Source organism: Nyctibius grandis, chromosome 9 (genome assembly GCF_013368605.1).
Source record: "Nyctibius grandis isolate bNycGra1 chromosome 9, bNycGra1.pri, whole genome shotgun sequence".
Classification (NCBI taxonomy): Eukaryota; Metazoa; Chordata; class Aves; order Nyctibiiformes; family Nyctibiidae; genus Nyctibius; species Nyctibius grandis.
Genome location: NC_090666.1, coordinates 8,365,417 through 8,386,208, shown reverse-complemented (window position 1 = coordinate 8,386,208; position 20,792 = coordinate 8,365,417). Strand labels below are relative to the sequence as shown.

The 20,792-nt window shown below is 39.8% G+C and overlaps 1 protein-coding gene across 1 annotated transcript; it reads left to right on the top strand.

Moving 5' to 3' along the window:
• The first annotated feature begins 554 nt into the window (after positions 1-554).
• Positions 555-16,486, top strand: TMEM237 (transmembrane protein 237). The gene is made up of 13 exons (XM_068408051.1): positions 555-639; positions 1,414-1,445; positions 2,092-2,102; positions 2,641-2,700; positions 4,349-4,462; positions 4,809-4,923; positions 5,652-5,812; positions 6,452-6,575; positions 7,572-7,763; positions 8,734-8,807; positions 9,294-9,387; positions 11,072-11,193; positions 13,937-16,486. The coding sequence occupies exons 1-13, from the start codon at positions 622-624 to the stop codon at positions 14,002-14,004; spliced, it is 1,185 nt and encodes a 394-aa protein (XP_068264152.1). The 5' UTR covers positions 555-621; the 3' UTR covers positions 14,005-16,486.
• The last annotated feature ends 4,306 nt before the right edge of the window (positions 16,487-20,792 follow it).

Below are 20,792 nucleotides of genomic sequence, written 5' to 3'. Positions count from 1 at the left end.
TGCACAGGCAGTGAATGCTGTATAAAAAGGGGTTTTCTTGGTTTTAGGGGTTTTTTAGACTAGTTTTTTAAATATCACCTATCCTAAACATTTAATAATTACTGCCACAAGAATGTAGGAAACAATAAAAGTAATGAGCTCTGACCTTTATCAATATTTTTTCTCCCTTACGGTGCACTGTATGGTGTTACCAGTCCTGACCAGTTTGCTGGATGCCGCTCAGGCCATGCTGTTCTCTACCTGTGTAAATGGCACTTGCTGGCAGTCTTTAGCATGGCCAACAACGAGGTGAGATATCTGAGGCCTCATCCTGCAAACCCTTCCTTGCACGGGGTGTCTCATGTGTTTTGGTTAAACAAACCGAAGTAAAACTTGCTCACTGGAATATGGAGTTACTGGATTTTCAGTGCAAGTAACGTTTGCTGCCACGGAACAAACTACCGTTGTTTCCAATGGGCGTAGTACTGGGCACTGACCCGGGGGCAGGAAGGTTCACGTCCAGCTAATCCTGGCTGCTAGAAGCTTATTTTTAGTTCAGAATTAGCTGAGGTTCAGGGTGAGCAGCGTGAGGGTGTATAGACCAGTTCACAGTGCCTCTTTCAGGGAACGGCTTCAAATGATATGGGAAAGAAACAAGTGGTAAGTTTGCGGGTCCTTGACTCTTACTAGTCTTACAGCCTGGTTTATTTCTGATAGCAACTGAATTTGTGGAGCGTGGGAAATATTTATTTGTATATACTCGTTTAATATAATTATATAATACAAAATCTGAAAGTAAACTGCCTTCCTTTTTCTAGATGAGAGAAACTGCAAGAGCTCAGGTTGTTAACAGGAGATACCTAGTTTTAGATTTTAGTTGTGTTTGACCTGCTGGTAAATATTTTCAAAATTATATGAAAATTAATGTTTTATCATATTTAAAAGTTTTTTCATAAATAAGCTCATTTCCTTTTATTGCTTTTACTATTGTTCTGAATTTACAACTTCATTACTAGAAAATACTCAGCTCATGCTGCATACTGTGCAAGTATATTGAATGCATAAATTATTGCAGTATTTTGATATTTAAATAGAATGACTGATAAGCTTCTCAATGAAAGCGGTACCTTACACGAAAAGTGAAAAGTATTTGAGTGAAGTTGAAATGCAAGATGTGCCTCAGACACAGCTGTTAGGTGCATGTCCCTAATGCAGTGCCCATCAGGACTCTGGTAAAAAGCATATTATTCCTGCACCTTTTATATATTACATATTACTTTTATGTAACATCTCCATCAGGAGTCTCTAGCTATTTAAGAGGCATACAAAGCAAAACATACTTAGTGTGTTCTGACCATATCTGGAAACAGCTGTTTTCTGAGAGGTGGTTTCATACTGACATAAGTTGACTTTTGTCTCTCTCTTGTCCTTCAGTGCCCGCCTCGTGCCCTCCCTCCAATGCCAAGGTAAAATCAATTCATTCTGTGGAATTGATCATGGTTCTGTACTGCAGTGTTTTAAAAAGTATGAAATTAAAAGAAATAAGTTTAATTTCTGAAATTAGACTAGATATTCTTGAATAGGGGTATAGATGTCTACTAGTTTGACATAGCATAGGGAAAAATTTGTGCTTTTTTCCCAGTGTGGAAGGAAAGGCAATTATATAGTTTTTATGACATGGTACTTTAGAATTCCTTCAAAAGATGTAAAGGCAAATGTGATGTTCGTGATTGATGACATAAAGATAGTGTCTTTTCAGTAATGTATGCACTCACATGTTTCATAACTTCTGTTGGTTTGTTACGTATCAGGCAGTAAGATAAGTTTTAATTAGCCAGGTGATTAAAGCTTTTAATCTGATCCACAGCTAGCCAATCCAGAAACTGCATAGTCACGAACAGAGTGTTGAGCCTTGATGATTGCTTCGTACCCTTAACCCTGTTGTACACCACTGCTCATAAAGAGAACTCAGAGTGGTGATAAGGAAATGAATCACAAAAGCAGCAGTGTGAATTTCACTGTTGTGAATTGTAATTGATTCAAAATTAACTTTCTTCTCATCTTTGTTCCTTTTACACTGCTCTTCAACATCTTTTCTCCTTAAATGTGAAGTGGAAATCAAGGTGAGTTATTCTGGCATTAAAGAGAATTATAAACATTGGAGGTTCCTTTTGGTGTCACTTTATCCTCTCTTTAAAGATGGATCCTTACACTTTTCGTAAATGCAGGCTGATTATTTAAACTGCATGGATACCTGCACCGCCATTGCTAGAATGGTCTGTTGTTTTCCGTTGTTCTCTTTACTGTTTGCTATTTCCACACTGAATCAAGGTAACTGAAATGTTGTCACTGTGCTCTAAACAAGAAGTTTATTCTTCAGAGCATTATTCAAGAGTATTTCGGTTTTTCACGTAACACATACGCATGTGCGTATCTAGCCTCTGTTGCACTTCAGACATTTCTCATCCTGTTTTCCTGCCATCTTCTGTAGTCCTCCTGCTTGTGTGAACTGGTGAATTGTCATCTTACCTGTAAAAGGTGAAGGATGTCTTCACTTGTAAAAAGGAATCCCTTAGCTAGCAATAGAATGGCTGTTAAGAAAAAAAGGAATTGGAGGTTTCTCCATGCTGTGCACCTATACTTCTGTTTCATGTTCTGCAGATGAAATTCCACTCAGTAGTCGTCCCAAAAAAAGGAAACCCAAAGGAAAGACTCCATTAGGTAAGGTCCTGCCAAGACTGAAGACTGTGATTCTAACCCTGAGACCTGCACTGTAGCCAAGCTCCTGACAGATACACGGTTTTGTCTTGTACTGTTTTTTGAGTAGTGTTCTCAGCTAATTTATTACAATTTATTTCATATTGAACGTCTGCAATCCTTTTCCCCAAAGTGGTGTCACGTAATGCTAACTGAAGTAACTTGTTCCATCCTCTGCTCTTTCTCCCTAGATCCATTCCTGGTACTGCTAATACAGCACGTCTTGATACTGAACTGAAAAAGTTCCTTTATTCCTGCTGATTTTTCCTTTCTAAAATTTTTGGATACTTAATTAAATAGTCATGTCCAGCCATAAGCTGCTTGTTACTTTGAATGTGTTAAGTGCTTGAATTTTTGAATGAACTAAGATAAAACTCATTTAACAAATTGGTTCAATTTCAGTCCTTGGCCAAATAAAGTCACAAGTTAATCATTCAATTATCATCGAAGAGTTAAAAGCCTAAAAGATGACTAGCACCAGAGCTTTGTATTTTTACCAGAAGTGGATCTGCAGAACAAACATACCGCTTTAAGCAAGATTACAAGGCTCATCTATTTTGGTAAAGCAGAATGTGTTGATAGAATCTAGTGGATTTTGGTAAACCAGCTGACTTGGGTCCATATGATGGTTTGATGAGTAAACCTCCTTTATTTGCTTAAAAGAGTGTACAATTGAGGCCTCACTGAAAGACCTCTGCAACAAGCAGAGCTGTTGCTAGCAGGGTTTCCCAAGGATTAAGTTTTGTTTACTGTTGTTTTCAGTGAGCTGAAAGATGGTGTAAAGTATGCCTTGGCTTTGGCCATTACTTTGCTGGTTAGTTTTGCATTTTAGCATAGCAAAGCTTTATAAAAGGTGGGAAAACCTGTGCTTGAAGTGAAAACAAAGATAGATTCAGTTGTTATCATAAAACTGCACTACTTGAAAGAGCTATAAAAAGGCAGATGTGATGTAAAATGGAGAAGTAAGTTTGTCTTTCTATTTCTGATCATGCAAATTGATGCTCCTGCTGCTAGACTATTTGATAAATTCATGTTAACCTCTCACAGAAATGTAGTTCCTCCAAAGCATAGTAATTCATCTCTCAGGCTGGAGTAAACATCCTTCAATGTTGTTTTTTTTCTGCTCCTCTGTTATTCTTGTGGTGCATGTTTAGCATTTAAATTTCCCTTTGATATGATGCTATTTTGCCTTTGCACATATCTGTGTGAATCAGCTTGTAACAAACTGTTAATTTCTTCTTGTCTCTTGCATTATGCTCTTTGCACGTAGAAAGGAAAAATATAGTGGTATAGTTCTTTCCTGTGTTAGATTTCTTTCAATCAGTCCTCTATTGTATGCTGAAATGGGAGTTGTGATACTTCTTGGACACTTAAATTTCCTCCTGGGCATGAAACTGTCAGGGTGAAAGGCAGGTTGTTAGCGATCACCTTTGTATATTACTTATCACATTTGTTTTCCAGCTCTTATATTTCCTAGCCAGTACATTTTCATCTCAGCTGTAAGCTAGGCAAAACCAGACATTCCACACAATGTAGCAAAAGGCAGCATTTTCTCCCCTGTTTCTCAGCAGCTCTGAGTTAAGGTTGCTGGATCTTTTCACCTGGTTTTCAGATGGCATCGTCCAAGTAGCGGTTCGTCGGCAGTCTGAAAGCAGTGAGCCCCTAACTCCTGAACCTCATGATGTCCCTCCTCAGAGGAAACGCAAGAAGAAGAAAGTACCTACTGGTATGTGAAATAATTGTAGATTGGAAAGAGCACTGACTAAAACTTGGTAGCACGGAAATATGGTTGGCCAACTTGTATTTTGGCTGAAAACATTTCATCTGCTTTTGTCCTTAAACCAGCTGAAAGTAATCTCTGAGTGAATGGTAGCTTAGAGTTTCAGTTTCTGATTTCAAATTCCACAGGGTACAAACCCTCGTGCAAATAATGGCAGTACAGTTTTGGAAGTGCTAAAATAGATCCTTTATATCATTCAAAGCTAAGATCATAAGTTAATGTATTTAAGTGAATGTATTTCCATTTTTATGAAAGCTGTGAAACTTTCATGTGGTTTATTTTAAATCTTCAGATTCTGAGACCTCTTTTACCCAGCAAAATGTTGCATCCGTATTTCAGAATGGCAATGGCATGGATGTCCCTGAAGCTGAAGAAACAGTGATCCGCAAACAGAGAAAAAGAACAAAGTGAGACAAAACTAGTATAGTTTATAATTTGGAATAACTGGGATAGTGAATATGGCTGAGTAGTATTTTACATTGTCGCATTACAAAAATGTAAAATCTTGGAGCCCACGATACCGTTCAGCCTGTGCAATAAATAGTGCGTGTGCAGGGTTAAGATCTGACTCCTCACTTGTTTGTAATGCATACCTGGATGCATTACAGTTCTGAATACATTTACATGAGCCTAATATTTCAGTCACATACATGAAAATAGAATGTGTAACTGCTTGCTTTCATTCTTACTATCTTTTTCTTAATTGTATGAGAAACTTAATTGCTTTCTCATCCTTTTTATTTGCCTTTTCTCCAAGAACGATGCCTTTAAATCATTTTAGTAGCCTTTCTAACAAAAGCATCCACTTTCTTAGCCTTGTATTTAGTTTGTGTATTTTTTTCCTAATTGTTAATCTCTTGATATGTATTTCTTCCCACCTTATTGTTTTGACACAGGAAGGAATTTAAATAGAGAGGAAACCCCAAAATCAAGGATTAGCTTTATGGTTTTAGTTAACTAACTCCAAGAGAACTTTAGTCCTTAAACTTATAAACAGGGGTAATACTATACAGGTCAGTAGCCTGATTGGTTCTTATCAGTCAAGTTAGATGTGTTAAATGTTCATAGGAGCCTTCAGGTTTTACATTTTACTTCCTATTCTTTCTCTGTCCTGTTTTATGTTCCGTGCTGATAGGAAACCTCGGCCAGCTGAAATGCCGTGTTCCAATGAGCTGGAAGTGGAGGAGGAAGACATCATTGAAGACGAGCACAGAAAGAGCCCAGATCAGCAGCCTGTGTTTGCTGCTCCCACTGGAGTTAGCCAGCCAGTTAGCAAAGTGTTTGTTGAAAGAAATCGTAAGTACATCTTGTGATTTAAGTAATTTAAGGACGTTCTTGCAATTAAAGGAAGCATTATTGTATTTAAAATCCAAATACTGCAGTATTGGGAAGAATGAAAAAAAAAGTTTTCCAGAATAAAAATTATTTGGAAATAAATATACGTGATAATTTTTCAACAGCAAATGTTAGTGTTGCTGTGCTGGCATGTTTGGTTGAATTTTTTAATTCCATGGTGTGGGTGAAAAAGGCTGTTTGATAGTACCCAGCTGAGCTTATTTGACCTAATACTGTCACAGTACCTTGAGAAGAAAGTATCATTTACCATAGCGCAAGAAGTCTTTCAACTGGAAGTTTTTTGGGTTGTTTTTGTTTTGTTTTGGTTTGGTTTGGGTTTTTTTTGTACCAGGGAACACTGAGTAATTATCCGAAGTGCTTTGCACATTCTTAAATCCATAGCCTGACCCACCAGGATGCATCACACTGACGGAGGCATCCTGGTATGAATGTAAGCTGACAAAGGGCAGGCAGTGGGGAGAAGAAATTTTCTGATGGAACTTCTGACGTTTACAGTTTCTTAACACTAATAGGTATTAATGTAGAAATGATGATGGAAGGTAACAATACTCTCTAAAACTAATTTCCTCATCCTTTCAGGGCGTTTTCAGGCAGCTGACCGTGCAGAATTGATTAAAACCACTGAAAATATCAATGTACTTATGGATGTGAAGGTTTCATGGACTACCAGGGATGTTGCCCTCTTGGTGCACCGAAGTTTCAGGTGAACAATAAATGTTTTGATGTAAATAAGCAGAAATCAGGCTTGTTTGTTTTTTTTTTTAACTTCTCCCTGAAAGTTAGCACCTTTTCTCTACCATTGTGATACATCTTTATTTATTTTGGGTATTCCTAATAAATGGTGGTTCGGGATGCAACAGGTGTAAAGTTTCTCAGTCCTCTAGCTTTTCATATTTGTTGTCATATTCTAGTCTAGACATCACATGTGAAATGCAGCTTAAAAAAAGTAACTAAGGAAGTCATATTGCAAAGATTTAGACAAAACCTGAATAGCAAAAGATTGATCTGATAACAAAAACATCAGAGACCTACAGAAAAAATGTGTTACAAAATGAGATTCGCCCATCAGCTATATGATCAGAATAAAAATACGTGAATTCAGATAGTTCTGAAAGAAAAATCCTGATTGGTGAAAAAGAGGGAGGAGTGAAATTGGACTGGGGCATAAGCTTGCACACAATAGCAAAAAATTATTTTATTTTTTTTTAATACGTCGTCATGTTGTGATACAGAATGGGGAGATGACAGCCATTTTCTTCTCTGATGTATTTTATCTGGAAGCCTGCACTTCCTTCTCAGCTTTTTCTTAGCAATGAGGATAATGAAAAGACTGACTCGAGGACAAGTATAAGAGCATTGTGTAAGTGTAAGGGGCAGTGGTTTTGGGAAGCTACAGGCAGCGAGTGAAAGTATTTTATTCCTGTAGCAATAATGAAGTGAAGTAGTGATATGATCAGGCAAAACATCTCAGTTTTCTTTGTTAAGTGCTCAGGTTCTGGTGCAGTCTGTCAAGGGAGGAAGCAGAAGTCTTGTTGCTTAGAATTTTTAAAACTAGATCAGAAAAAGCACTCAAAAACAGGAAGGCTGTAATCCTGTCATGGCAGCAGGGTTGAACAGATGGCTTCATAGGCCTTTTCTATCTGTAGTTCTTTGCTAATTCAAGATGTTAAACTTGTCTAATGTTCTTTTCTCCATTCAGGGTGATCGGGCTCTTTGCCCATGGCTTCCTTGCTGGGTATGCTGTATGGAACATCATTGTTATCTACATTTTGGCAGGAAACCAGCTTTCCACCATTTCTAACCTGCTCGAGCAGTATAAGACACTAGCATACCCAGCTCAAAGTTTGTTCTATTTGTTGCTGTCTATCAGTACAGTCTCGGCCTTTGACAGGTAAAATATGTTTGTATTTGAAACGTGTATGTAATTTGTGTGCAATATGTTCCTTTCTCCTTCCTATGGCACATTTTGATCTGCTGTTGATTTAAGGTGATATGCTTAATGATTTTACACATGGCTGGCTATACAGATAAAGGGTGTACTTGTGCATTTTTGCATTCAGGCCTTTGTTACTCATTTCTGTCCACTGCCTACAGCCTAGCTTCAATGTGCTGGTGCTGTTTGTGTGATCATGAGGTGAACCAGATGGAAGAGCTGACCTGGGGTTTTTTTGGGGGGAGAGGGGTGGAGCACAACTCATGTTTTTATCAGGTTACTTTTCCTGTGAATCCTTTCCCCAGTCAGGTTTGCAGCATAGCTATGTAAACGGTTTTCCTGGCTTAGCTGGTGTTTCTGCATTACAGCTTGAGAGCGGGAATGAACAGAAAGAGGAGCAAAAAAGACGATAACCAAAATAGATTCATAGATGTTACAGATGTTTCTTTTAGTTACAGATAGTTTCCATGGCAGCATGATAAGCCAGGGGAGGAGTTGGTGCTATGGAAGAAATTGTGACTTTTTTTGATGGAGTGGTGGCAGGGAGGAGGCCTGAGTTATTCTTAATTGATCCTGTACTGGTCTAAGCTATGTGAGCAGTTACATTAGCATAACTCCGTTGGTGGTGTGGACACCAAAATGAATGGTAAGGATTAGAGAGGGGACAGATCTCTCCACATTTTCCATGTTCCAGAAAGGACTGCAGTGTGAAAGCTACAAACCTCATGGAACATCCTCCTTAGTTTCAATCTTTCTTGAATTTGGCATAATGAGAACCATTGCCATGTTTGTGGGATATAGTTGTGTATTAAGGCACTGTAAGAGAGACAGAAAAAGGTATCTTGCAAAAAGTAGAACAGAATACTGTTAGAGGAACATTACTATTATCTTACCGGGCTGTGTTAATGACTCTTGTTTTTGTTATCAGGATTGATTTGGCAAAAGCATCAGTTGCACTGAGGGGCTTTCTTACCCTAGACCCAGCAGCAGTAGCCTCTTTCTGTAAGTATTTTGAAGTGGATAGGGAGTTGTCCAGGAAAGACAGTAAACAGAAAAATCCTACATACTGTTTTCAGTGAAATCTTCCTCCCTGGTTATTTTCTGCTTTAGAATAAGTGACTTGCTCAGTAGTTGAAAATAGCATTCAAAGGCTATGAACACTGTGCTATGTATTTTTTTAAAGCATTTGCAATAGTAGCATTAGTAGGCCAGTTACTGAGATAGTTCTTTTCCCCCTTCTGAATACAGAACACAGACCTAGCAAAAAACAGAATCGTAAGATGCCACCTTTGATGTAGCTGATGGATTGCAGAAGTGCAGAAACCAGATTTTGATAGGTCAGGGGAATGTTGAAGAAGAGAGAATGAATTAAAGGAGACTATCGTTGGAGGCAGTGGAATGAAAGGAAAGAAAATGTGATAATTATCATGTCATGATGAGAAGCATTTTGGGGGTTTATATTGACACTACTAATTCCATTTCTTCCAGTGTACTTTGCTGCTCTTATCTTATCCTTAAGCCAGCAGATGACATGTGACAGAATTAACCTCTACACACCACCTTCGGAGAATGGCAGCATCTGGTAGGAAACTTAAGAAATCACTTCTGTAAATTATAACATAGCTCACCTAGGAACCTTAGTCAAACTGGTGGATTGAAAAGGTTATACAACATACAAAAGAAAGTATTAATGAAGGATTTCATTACTAAACCTGCCTTTGTCTGAGCTTGTCCTGAATCTTTGATAATTTCACTGAAAAATGAGAACTCAAGGATGGGTTTGGTCATCTTGGTTGCAAACCCATTATACCTCAAACAAGAGCCTGTTGGAAAGATGCTGAAAATGTCATCTGGCAGGAACCTTAAGAATCTCTTTTGCTGGAGAAATGGGATGCTACTGAGGTAACCCTTTTGTGTTCAAGGGCAGGACACTGTAGAGAGTCAACACTGTTTTTGAAGGAGATAGTCTAATCTGTCCAAGAAATGAATGTCATGGTATGACGAAAAAGTGGTGTGTCTGCCACAGAATGCAAGGGCTTAGCAGACACAGCTGGCACGAAATACGAGCATTGTTTCATGCTAGGAGATCCCATCCAAAACGGTCGCTTTCTGAAGTAGATATTGAATGGACTTAAACTCTAGTAGCACGAGTTTTTAAAATAGACCAGGAGAAGCAGAACAAAAGCATTTACAGGAAAATTTGCTGGTTTGGGCAGTTAGATACTTTTTATCTTTTTTTAGGGCTTCTATAAATGTTTGTTGGGTTGTTTATTAAAAAGCCTAGATTTTAGTAACAAAACTGCAACCTGCTGCTGTTATGACAGTAAGAGAAGTGTCAGCTAACTTCACAGAATCACAGAATCACAGAATGTTAGGGATTGGAAGGGACCTCGAAAGATCATCTAGTCCAATCCCCCTGCCGGGGCAGGATTGCCTAGACCATATCACACAGGAACGCGTCCAGGCGGGTTTTGAATGTCTCCAGAGAAGGAGACTCCACAACCTCTCTGGGCAGCCTGTTCCAGTGTTCAGTCACCCTCACCATAAAGAAGTTTTTCCTCATATTTATGTGGAACCTCCTGTGTTCCAGCTTGCACCCATTGCCCCTTGTCCTGTCAAGGGATGTCACTGAGAAGAACCTGGCTCCATCCTCATGACACTTGCCCTTTACATATTTATAAACATTAATGAGGTCACCCCTCAGTCTCCTCTTTCCAAGCTAAAGAGACCCAGCTCCCTCAGCCTCTCCTCATAAGGGAGATGTTCCACTCCCTTAATCATCTTCGTGGCTCTGCGCTGGACTCTCATAACCTTCTTAAAGCCCTGTCTCATCCACCCCACAGTATCTGTACACAAGTCTGTGCACTGGCTTCCAGACAGACTTCACTGACTTGCTGTCATTTGCCTTGCTGCGTCATGAGGAAGTGCTTAAAAATAAGATCAACTGATGACACTGTGCCTTTCACCACAGTAAAATCTGACGTATTTTGATTTTTCTGTCTCTTAGCCAAGAAAAGGACTTTGCTGTTGAAATCTACAGGTGGATATTCTCTGTGAGATAATGGGGTTTCTCAGCTAAGTCACTGTCTTTGGTAGTCACTCTCTTTACCAGGCCTTTGCAATGCAAGACCATCAGGATGGTACAAGTAGTTCTGTTTTCACATCTGGGTCAGCAAGCTTGTTTTTATGATACTCTGTTGAAATTATTACTGTAACCTCTATGTATCAGCAAACCCCTGACTGATGGGTTGATGTGCTTTTCCCAGGACGGCAGGTACAGAGGAAGAAATTGTTCAGCCATGGGTTGTGGTGAATCTGGTAGTGTCTGTTCTAGTTGGGACAAGTTGGATCTTCTTGTCTTACCGACCAGAGCTAGACCACAGTGAAGGTAGGAAACACTAATAGGCAAAATGTTGTTTCTTCAGGCTTTTATCTGCTGTGCTCTGTGTTTGATGTTCGAGACTACACCTGAAAAATTCTGTGGTTGAGAGAAAACAAGCATCTAGCAGCTTTCCAAAGCAAGTGCTGGTCTCTGTGTTTGGTTTTGTAAAGAAAGAACAGTAATTTAAAAAGGAAAGAAAAGCCTTGTTTGTCCTGGCTGAAGCAACATGAATTTTGAAACATAAGAGAGCGTGTGTCTCTTTTTTATTGAAGGGAAAAATAATTTTTACTTCTAACAGTATTTTGAGTATTTGAAATGTATTTATTCTACTTGTGTTTTAGAAAATTCCCTAATGTTAATAATGTTCCTTTTGCAAATGCTGAATGTGTTTTTTGAGTTCAGTATTGAAATTTTCAATAGAACATTGCAGTAATTTTGGGAACTACCGAGCTTTGAAAAGTCAGATTTGTGCTTGCAGAAGAGGACTTCAAATGAGGACTGCTTGTATTGGTCCAGGCCAGAGAAGGGGGCAAGCAAGTTGTCCTCTTTTCTTAGAAGCAGCTTTGCTAGAGGCTAGGCCTTCTTCCTTTTGTTGTTCCAACTGGGATCCAAAAGGTGTAATCATAACTCAGCTTTCCTATCAAGTGCGTGCAGCCTGTGACTTGAAGCTATGCTGTACATAAAAATCCTAAGTTTCACAGAATCAATCAGGTTGGAAGAGACCTCTGGGATCATCGAGTCCAACCATTGCCCTGATACCACCATGTCAAATAGACCATGGCACTAAGTGCCATGTCCAGTCTTTTCTTAAACACATCCAGAGATGGTGACTCCACCACCTCCCAGGGCAGCCCGTTCCAATGTCTAATGACCCTTTCTGAGAAGAAATTCTTCCTAATGTCGAACCTGAACCTCCCCTGGCGAAGCTCAAGGCTGTGTCCTCTTGTCCTATCGCTAGTTGCCTGGGAGAAGAGGCCGACTCCCACTCCACTACAACCTCCCTTCAGGTAGTTGTAGACGGCAATAAGGTCACCTCTGAGCCTCCTCTTCTCCAGGCTAAACAACCCCAGCTCCCTCAGCCGTTCCTCGTTCCTCGTAGGTCAGACCCTCCAGACCCTTCACCAGCTTGGTCGCCCTCCTCTGGACTCACTCCAACACCTCAACATCTTTCTTGAAGTGCGGGGCCCAGAACTGGACACAGTACTCAAGATGCGGCCTCACCAGTGCCGAGTAGAGAGGGACGATCACTTCCCTAGATCGGCTGGCTACACTATTCCTAATAGAGGCCAGGATGCCATTGGCCTTCTTGGCCACCTGGGCACACTGCTGGCTCATGTTTAGCCGGCTGTTGATCAGCACCCCCAGGTCTCTTTCCGCCGGGCTGCTTTCTAACCACTCTTCCCCCAGCCTGTAGCGCTGCATGGGGTTGTTGTGGCCGAAGTGTAAGACCCGGCACTTGTTCTTGTTGAACCTCATGCCGTTGGTCTCGGCCCATCTATCTAACCTGTCCAGATCCCTCTGTAGGGCCTTCCTACAAGTCAACAAGTATGCAAAGAGCGTCACGAGTTGAAGCACAGATTTGTGTTTGGAAGGCTGAAGAAGATTCAACGTGCTTCTTCAGATTACTTTGGAATTTTAAAGTACAAATTTCTGTATTTCAGCTGGCCCCAGTTACTCTGCTTATTTCTAATAACTCGCTCAATGAGTTAAAAAAAACCGCTAGGTGGGAGTCTTTGCAATCTTTGACAGTTAATATTTATAATAGATGCTTAAATTGTATTTTAAACCCATTTTTTAACTAATAAAGACTTACTCAAGGAAGCTAGTGGCAGGATTTAACTCAGGTTTTGATGTGCTTTTTTGATATTTACATGTGCCTAGTAAGATTAGAAAACCTGCTTGAGAAATTTCAAGCGAGAAATTCTGTTAGGACTTATCCCAAATAGTAGAGAAAGTTAAGTCTACTAAGGACGAGGTAGCGAAAATAAGTGAATCTCAAACTTGGGTGGATAAACCATATTGTTGCATGTACGCATTGTGTAACTTTACCATGTTGATAAGTTGTTGGCAAACACAGCCTGGTCTGTATGCTGAATGTGCTGTTAGCAAGACAGAAAGTACAGCTACGCTGAGGGTGCTGTATAGATACGTAAGGGAACACAGATAGGACAAACTCTAGCCTCGGTAGCACAGAGCACCACAAGGGGCTACCCCATCTTAGCTTAGCATGTCTAGCTAAATTTCTCCGCAAGGAAATTTCTCCACTGCTGACCTTAGGCTGTCTCCCATGCCTGAGCTGCCGTGGTGGCAGCTAGCTGTGAGCAATACCATTCACTATTCTTTCTGTCCCAGGTTCTAGTGTTGCTAACTTACACTGTGGTACATAGAGCAGATACATCCATAAATGAACAAGTCTCTAAACAGAAATCTTCCTTCTCGAGTCTGACACTCTCAAAACTTTAACAATCCCTCAATCTACTTTAGATTTCTGTTTCACTGTCCAGCTTGAATGCAGGATGATACTGCATATGATCAGCTGCTAACATCACTGCTAATTCTGTTAATTTTGGGGGGCAACAATAGTTTTCTAAAAACAGTGGTGGCCCTTGCCATTGCTGAGTAGTTGATACTATGATTGAGAAGAAAAGCAGGAGGCTTGGGGAATTGCCAGAGCACTTTTCAGGAATAATGAAATCATATTCAGGTGAAACTTTTAAAATAAAACACAATTCTTTTCTTTCTCTTTTAGAACTGATGTTTCATGCTGAAATCGAGGAATTTCCCCAGGGAGATATCATACCCAGAGTCCAGCCATAGTGTGGAACAAGTACCTGCGAATATGGTAGCTGTGACTGATGGCTCAACATGTTTTGTACTATAGCCATGTATTATAACTTTCATAAGAAAAAAAATGTATTTTTATATTGTATATATTTGATTTTGATCTTTTTATGTATGCTACAATTTCCAAATGTGATTGAAAACTTTTATACTTTTGCTTTTTATTTTACAAAGTGGATCAAGTCAAGGTAGTTTTGTAAATATTGCTACCTATATAGCCAAAGAAACTAGATGGATGCAGAAGATGAGGTATTCAGTGCTTTTTTGATTGCTGTACAGTCTTCAACAAACCTGCTTTGGTTACTAATGCTGATAGCAGTTGGCTTACCCGATTTGCCTAAATATTCTCTAGACATTAAAACAAATCTTATGAAGAAAGTAGTCTAAGGAAGATTATAACAACACAGAGTTAGGAAACATAAAAACCACAAAGTCAGTAAGCATAAAATAATCTGGGTTTAGTTGTCATAAAAAGTATTTGCTAGAATAAGGGATTGGATTGTCAGGGATTTGGTTTAATAATTCCTTAAAAAAGGACACTATTTTTCTTCATTTAGTTCTCTCGACAAAGATCTTGATGATAACAAGTTCTTTCAAGTTGATGTACATACAAGAAACAGAAGTTTTAATGTTGCAACAGTTTGGTCAGCTAAGGAATACCTAAATATATCTTTTAATCGAGCAGGGTGGTTTTGGGTTGCGAACAGGATATATGTACATCCTGTAATTTCTCAACAGTCAGGTTTGTAATAGTTATATTACAAACCATTCACAGGAACAGTGTTCCAATTTCTCCTTATCTTGTATGGCAAGAGCAATAGTGTTATTCACGGCTCTTTCTGAAGAAACTTGGATTTCACAGAGGTTAAAAATGTTCCTACTTCTACCTGTTTTGATGGAAATTTCTTTCCCCCAAAAGGATGTTTGTTGTTTTGTGTTAGGATGGAATGGGAAACTTCTTCCTAAAATTACAAGAAAATGCTTACTAAAGCAAAACAAAAACTCTGCTGTAACCCACCTTCTATGTAGTGATGTAGTATTAATAGTGTCGGTGGGTTTTGATGATGATAGCCAACATTCTTTTCTCTATTAAAGTGTCAAAATGAAAGCATTGCAGATGTGAATAAATACAGCCATATTGCAGGATGAAACAGTCTCCTTAGTAGACGTAGACAAGAGCTAGTTTGAAATCCATTTCTCAAGAAAGTATCACCTAAAGCCCCAAACCTATTTAATATCTATTGATTTTGCATTGTTTTATTTAATGTGTGTGTCTAAGTAATTCAAAAATTCAGTGTCCATGACGTTTTTTAAGTGCTGTGGTAATCTGGAGGGGGAAGCAGGGGGGAAGAGTTCTACCAGAATTAAAAGACATTCCACAGCTGTTGCCTGCGTTCTGGGGCATTCAGTTCTTTGTGGGAAGGAGCTGTTAACCTTTTTTGTAAATTGTTATGGCTCTTGTGTATGTATTTTTGCAAAACTGTAGAGCTGGCACCGCACTGTACTTTAAAATTGAGAGATTCAGGGTGCTGCTCCCCTTCAGTGTTGCACTGGAAGTTTTTGTCATGATTTGGCTGCAGGAGATGGGGGATGAGGTACTACTTAGTGTTCCCATGTAGGCTGCCACCACACTTTCTCTAGATATGGTGTGTTTGATTTACAGAATTGTTGAGCTCCTGGAATGAGCTTAATAAAGGCTTCTCTTTGCTGATTGACATTTCTGTCATCTTGGCATGGTAAAAAGTATAATTTTGTATGGAGCTCAGGCAAAACTGTGCTAAGGCATCAAACCAGTACAGGAAAAACTTGAATCACATTATTGCTTGATTTCTGACATTATTACTAGGAACTGGCCTTCCAAGTACGCTTTGGACAAAGCGATGCTAGCCAAGAGCCAGATTCATTCTCATTGTGAAATACAGTAGTTTGTTGAGATGGTTGAGCAGGGATTAAGTTAATGAACTTAATGGGATCAATATTTCAAACCAGGCTTGGCTTTGCAGTGTATCTTTTTGGGAGGGTCTGAGTATATGCATATTTAAATTAATAAGGTTTGAGGTTGCCATTCAAAATCACACTTAATAAACAATTTGATGGCTAATTATCTATTTTACAAAGTACTTTTCATTCCATTAATCCTCACAACGGAATATGAGTTTAACTGAGCTCTTTTTTTAGTTGGTAGGTTTTAGAACGAGTTTACAAAATAGATGTTTAATTACAGAACACGCAGTATCTGTAGAAGCCTTAACTGAAATGCCTTTGTGCGTTTCTGTACCATTGTTTTTAATGCAGTATTTTTGTGTTAATGAAAAAATTACAGATGTTAGTGCCAATTTCTCGTTTTAACACATATGAAACAATTAAACAACTGCACTAAACTAGTTGTAAGTTATTGTACTACTTTGTCCTGTTTCCAACTGATTAGTCTGTTTAAAATAAATCAGTCTGTCTAATTTTTTCCCCAATGCTAATGTTATGTATAATGTGCAAGCTCTGAACAGGTGATTATGGGAAAACATTTTTTCTTTATTTGTGGCAGTGTTGTAAATAATGGCTTTGCTTTCTCTCCATCAGATTCCTGCTGCTCTACTGGTCTTTTGCACAATCAGAAATGGTACTGTAAACTCCTGAAAACTAGCAAGTAAAGTGTATTTCATCAGTTAATGGGGTTTGTTTAGCCTAAAAAGAAGAATTTTAAGAGGGGAATCTGATTGCTGTCTCTAACCACCTAATGGGTGATTACAAAGAAGACAAGAGTCAGACTCAAGCTGCACAGTGAAAGGATGAGTGGAAATGGTCGCAGGCAGCATCAGGAAAATCACCCTCAGCTGCTACAGCAGTTCTGACAGTGAGGATTCGGGATGGGCGGGGGTCCTCATAGGAGCTGTCTGTGGGAGCTCCGCCCCTGGAGCTGCCCCGGACTTGGGTAGGCAGAGCCCGTGCAGACTGAGCAGGGGTTCTAAGCATCCGTTCTAAGCTAAATTGTTATTGCCTTCTTGAAAGGCAGTCATTTACAATTTGGTTAAATTCCAGATGTTTTTTTTTTCTTTTAAATGTTACTCCTGCAACTCAGCTTTCTCTATGTGAAGCCAGGTGGCATTAATTTGAAAAGTGTCTTTTACAGATTTTTTGGTATTGCTGAGGTAAACTTCAGGAGGGTTATGGTTAGGTCTGAATTATTTGCTTGCATATTTGCAGCAGAATTAATTTAAATGCCTGAAGACTGTGGGAGAATAGACTAAATCATCAGGTATGTATTTATTGCTAAGCCTTACCTTTCTCTTCCTTTTTCCTCATGGTGGTGTGGAAGGTACTGTTGTGTTCCTCAGTGCATCTGTGCTTGAAATTGGTCTGTAAGTCCACAGATGCTTAGAGAAAGTCTCTTTTTTTCCTGGGTGTTATTAATGTTCTGTGTCCCCCCGGGGCTGCTCGCTCTCTTCACGGAGGGCAGGGCGGAGAGCTCCCAGCTGGCCGAGGCCCGTTGCCCCGCCACATGAAACCCGCCGGCTGCCGCTTCTGGGACAGGCGCTTTGGGGGATGTGTTTTCCCTGGTGCCCGCCGTCGGGGACAAACTGTGTGTCGCCGTCCCCTCCGCGGTCCATTTATTTACCGATCAGGCCTGACCATTCCGTACCCGCCCCTCCGTCACCTCAGCCCTTTCCCGCCGCCCCCACGCGCTGCGCGGGCAGGAGGCGCCGCGCGCGCCGAGCGCCTGACGGCCGTGCGGGGGCGCTGGCGGGGCCGCCATGTCAGGCTCGGCCTGAAGGAGGCGGCGGGGCCGCCCGCGCCCGCCCACGGCCCCGCTGCTTCCCGCCCTTTCCCTCCTGCGCGCTGGGGAGCCGCCGCTGCAGTCACTCCACTTCACGCGTGGAGGGAGCCGCGTTGTTCTGCCCCGCTGTGGCTGGGCACGGTCTTTCTCTCTTACTGCGTGTGGTTGCAGGCTAGTGTGCCTGTGGAAGGGAAGCAGTGAGGGAAGCCTGCCCGCTTAGTAGAGTAGTTTCCATCCCTGCCTCATCTGGGGATGAAAAGACTTCTCTCTTAATGGGAACAGGGCTGGATTCCTCTGCCCTTCTGTCCCCCGTTATTGGGAAGTGGCAGCCGCTGCATGCCTGTGTAGTGGCTGCGATCTAAACAGGAAACGCAGTCAAAAATAAAAACATTCCTGTATGTTCCTACAGACGAACAAAACTATTGGCTTTAATTCTGTATTTTAAATTTGTGTAGTTTTTCTTCAAACTTAAAAAAATTTAGAGTCTTGCCTAGCTAATGCAGTTTCCTGTACTGATTTCTTGTACTGTATTCAATAAAATGGAAGAGAGCATGGCTTTTCGGATTGATACAGGCAGGCTTCAGACAGATAATGAGACAATTAAAAAAAAAAGGCAAGGTCTTCTTGTGGATAAATTTCCACACCCCCTGATAGATGTACTAGTTAACCTACACAGTGAAAACCAAACAATTTAATGTACTTTTGGGGAAAAAAACCCAAATAAACAAACCCCAAACCAAAAACCACAAAAAAACCCAAAACAACCCAGAACAACCAATACCACTTTTGAAAAAAGAAATAGCACAGTCAATAATAAGATTTTGAAATTGTTAAAAGTCTCGTGATAAAAGAGCGAGAAGAAATATCTGAAGCAGTAAATTATTCTTTCATTTTAAATGGTTGTGATGCTATTATTCAAGCAGAATACCCTTGTAGGCCATGGCTCTGCCTTCCAGCAAATTGCCCAAGATGTGTCTTTTTACAAGCCAAGCATGAGGAAAAAGAAGTCGTCAAGAAATCCTGACTGGAAGTCAAAAGACGAGCAATGTAGTAAGGCTCCTAAGAAATGTGCTATGCCGTGTCACCAACATCTGGGTCAAATATTAATAAGTACACAATTCAAGAATGAAAAGCAAACTAGTTTGAGGAAATCTAGTGATGTTGTAAAGAAAAAACATGGAAAGTATGCTGAACCAGCTCTTTCAACATCCCATGCTGTGGGGTCCGAGGATTCAAAATAATCTGTGTTCTCCCATAATAAGGAAAACTTGAAGCAGAAAGCGGAGCAGGAAAAAGAGCGTGACAGCCAGCCAAAGAAATAATTCAACAAGTCTGTGATGGCTCCACCAGCTGCTGCAGAGCAACAGCTACCTTAAACCATGAAAGCATTTGAAGAAAACTCATCTACAAGTGGCTTTCCAGATTTCACATGGGCAAAAGGAAATCTGCCTGTAAGAATATTTTTCTTTTAATTGACCACATCAAGCATATGAGAACTAGAAAGATAATTGATATCAGAATGTAGAAGAAACAAATGTTTTTAATAAACTGTAGTAGGTAAACTCAGCAGTGATTCTCTTGACTCATATGTCATGTAGAGTAAATTTTGACAAAATAGAGGAAAACCTATGCATCCTGCCAGCAATCCCTCTGTTCCTTGCTTTCTCCTTACAGTATTATTATTATATGTTTCAGGAAATTCCACTAGTAAATATGAACTTGTCTGAAAATGTGCCTAAGTTTTTTGGACTACACCGTGTCACTTGAATTTTGAGTGCTTCTTTCAGGTTTTTGTTTCATCAACTATTACTGCTGCTAACCATAGCTTATAATTTTTTTCTTGATTCAAATATTGCTTCCACATGGCTGATGCAATTAGCCTTTTTTTCCCCCCTCCTCATTGTAAATATCATAGATTACACTTTTGAAGGGATGAGACACCAGTCTTGTTCAGGACAAGTTGTTTAGTTGATGCTCCTGTAGATTTTCCCTATAATGTTCATCCCATATGACACTGCTGTCTGCTCTAAACTATCATGTTAGAATTGTTCGTCTTCCCTTTACATTCTAGAGGTAGGTTGAATTAAGTTGAGGATAAAAGAGTTGCTAAAATAATGGGCAGTGGTGACTGAGATCCTTGGATAAAATGTGCGGACTTATTCCTCTTCTTGTGAGTGTGTAGCTGTTACAAATATTCTAAGGGCTTCAAAGGAATCCTGTAAAATCTGTTAATAATGTATTTCCTGTCCTTATTGTGTGTTAGTACATTACATTTTATTACTATTACTAATAGAATAAACCTGATTAGTAAGTTATGAGATATATCAAGAAGGGGACAGATAGAGGGCCATAGGTTCTAGATAAAGTACTTTAGAGCCAATAGGTTTGGGCATACATACATTGTCACTGAATGTGAAGTCTCACTATTCTTTTTTTATTGATAAAATTAAAATATATGATTTAGGAGGAGCTCCAGGAGAATACTGAGTCAGCCACTGTATTCTGCAAGACCCTATACTGGTTCCCCACATTTGTAGGTCAGCTAAAGAGACCTCCAGAGTACAGTCTATAAATTCTTACATTGCATCACTGGATTCCTCCGTTAGTAACAGGAAATACTACCAGCTTGAAGTTTGAGAATCAAAACATCCAAGCAGAGCAAATGAAAATAAATCCTAAGAAAAGGGTGAATTCTGTGAAATACTCCAAGATTTATTACTGAAAATCGTGACACACCAAAATGACACGTGAATCCAGAATGCCCTTCCAAAGAAAAGTGAGAGGGCAAGGAATATCTTACTTGGAATCTCACTTGGGAAGATAATGTTCCCAGGTTGTGATGAAAACAAAATATAATGAAGTAGTAGTAATAATAATAATTATGGTAATGTTCTTGCAATATCTTCATTGCCTCTTTAATGTGGTAACCAACATTAAATGTGTTTTCACATTTCAGTGGATCTTTGGATTGATAACTTTGATTGATAACATA

Coding starts and splice junctions, on each gene's coding strand:
- TMEM237 (XM_068408051.1), top strand. Junction 2,701..4,348: donor CAAAGGAAAGACTCCATTAG/GTAAGGTCCTGC, acceptor CCTGGTTTTCAG/ATGGCATCGTCCAAGTAGCG. Junction 11,194..13,936: donor AGAGCTAGACCACAGTGAAG/GTAGGAAACACT, acceptor TTTCTCTTTTAG/AACTGATGTTTCATGCTGAA.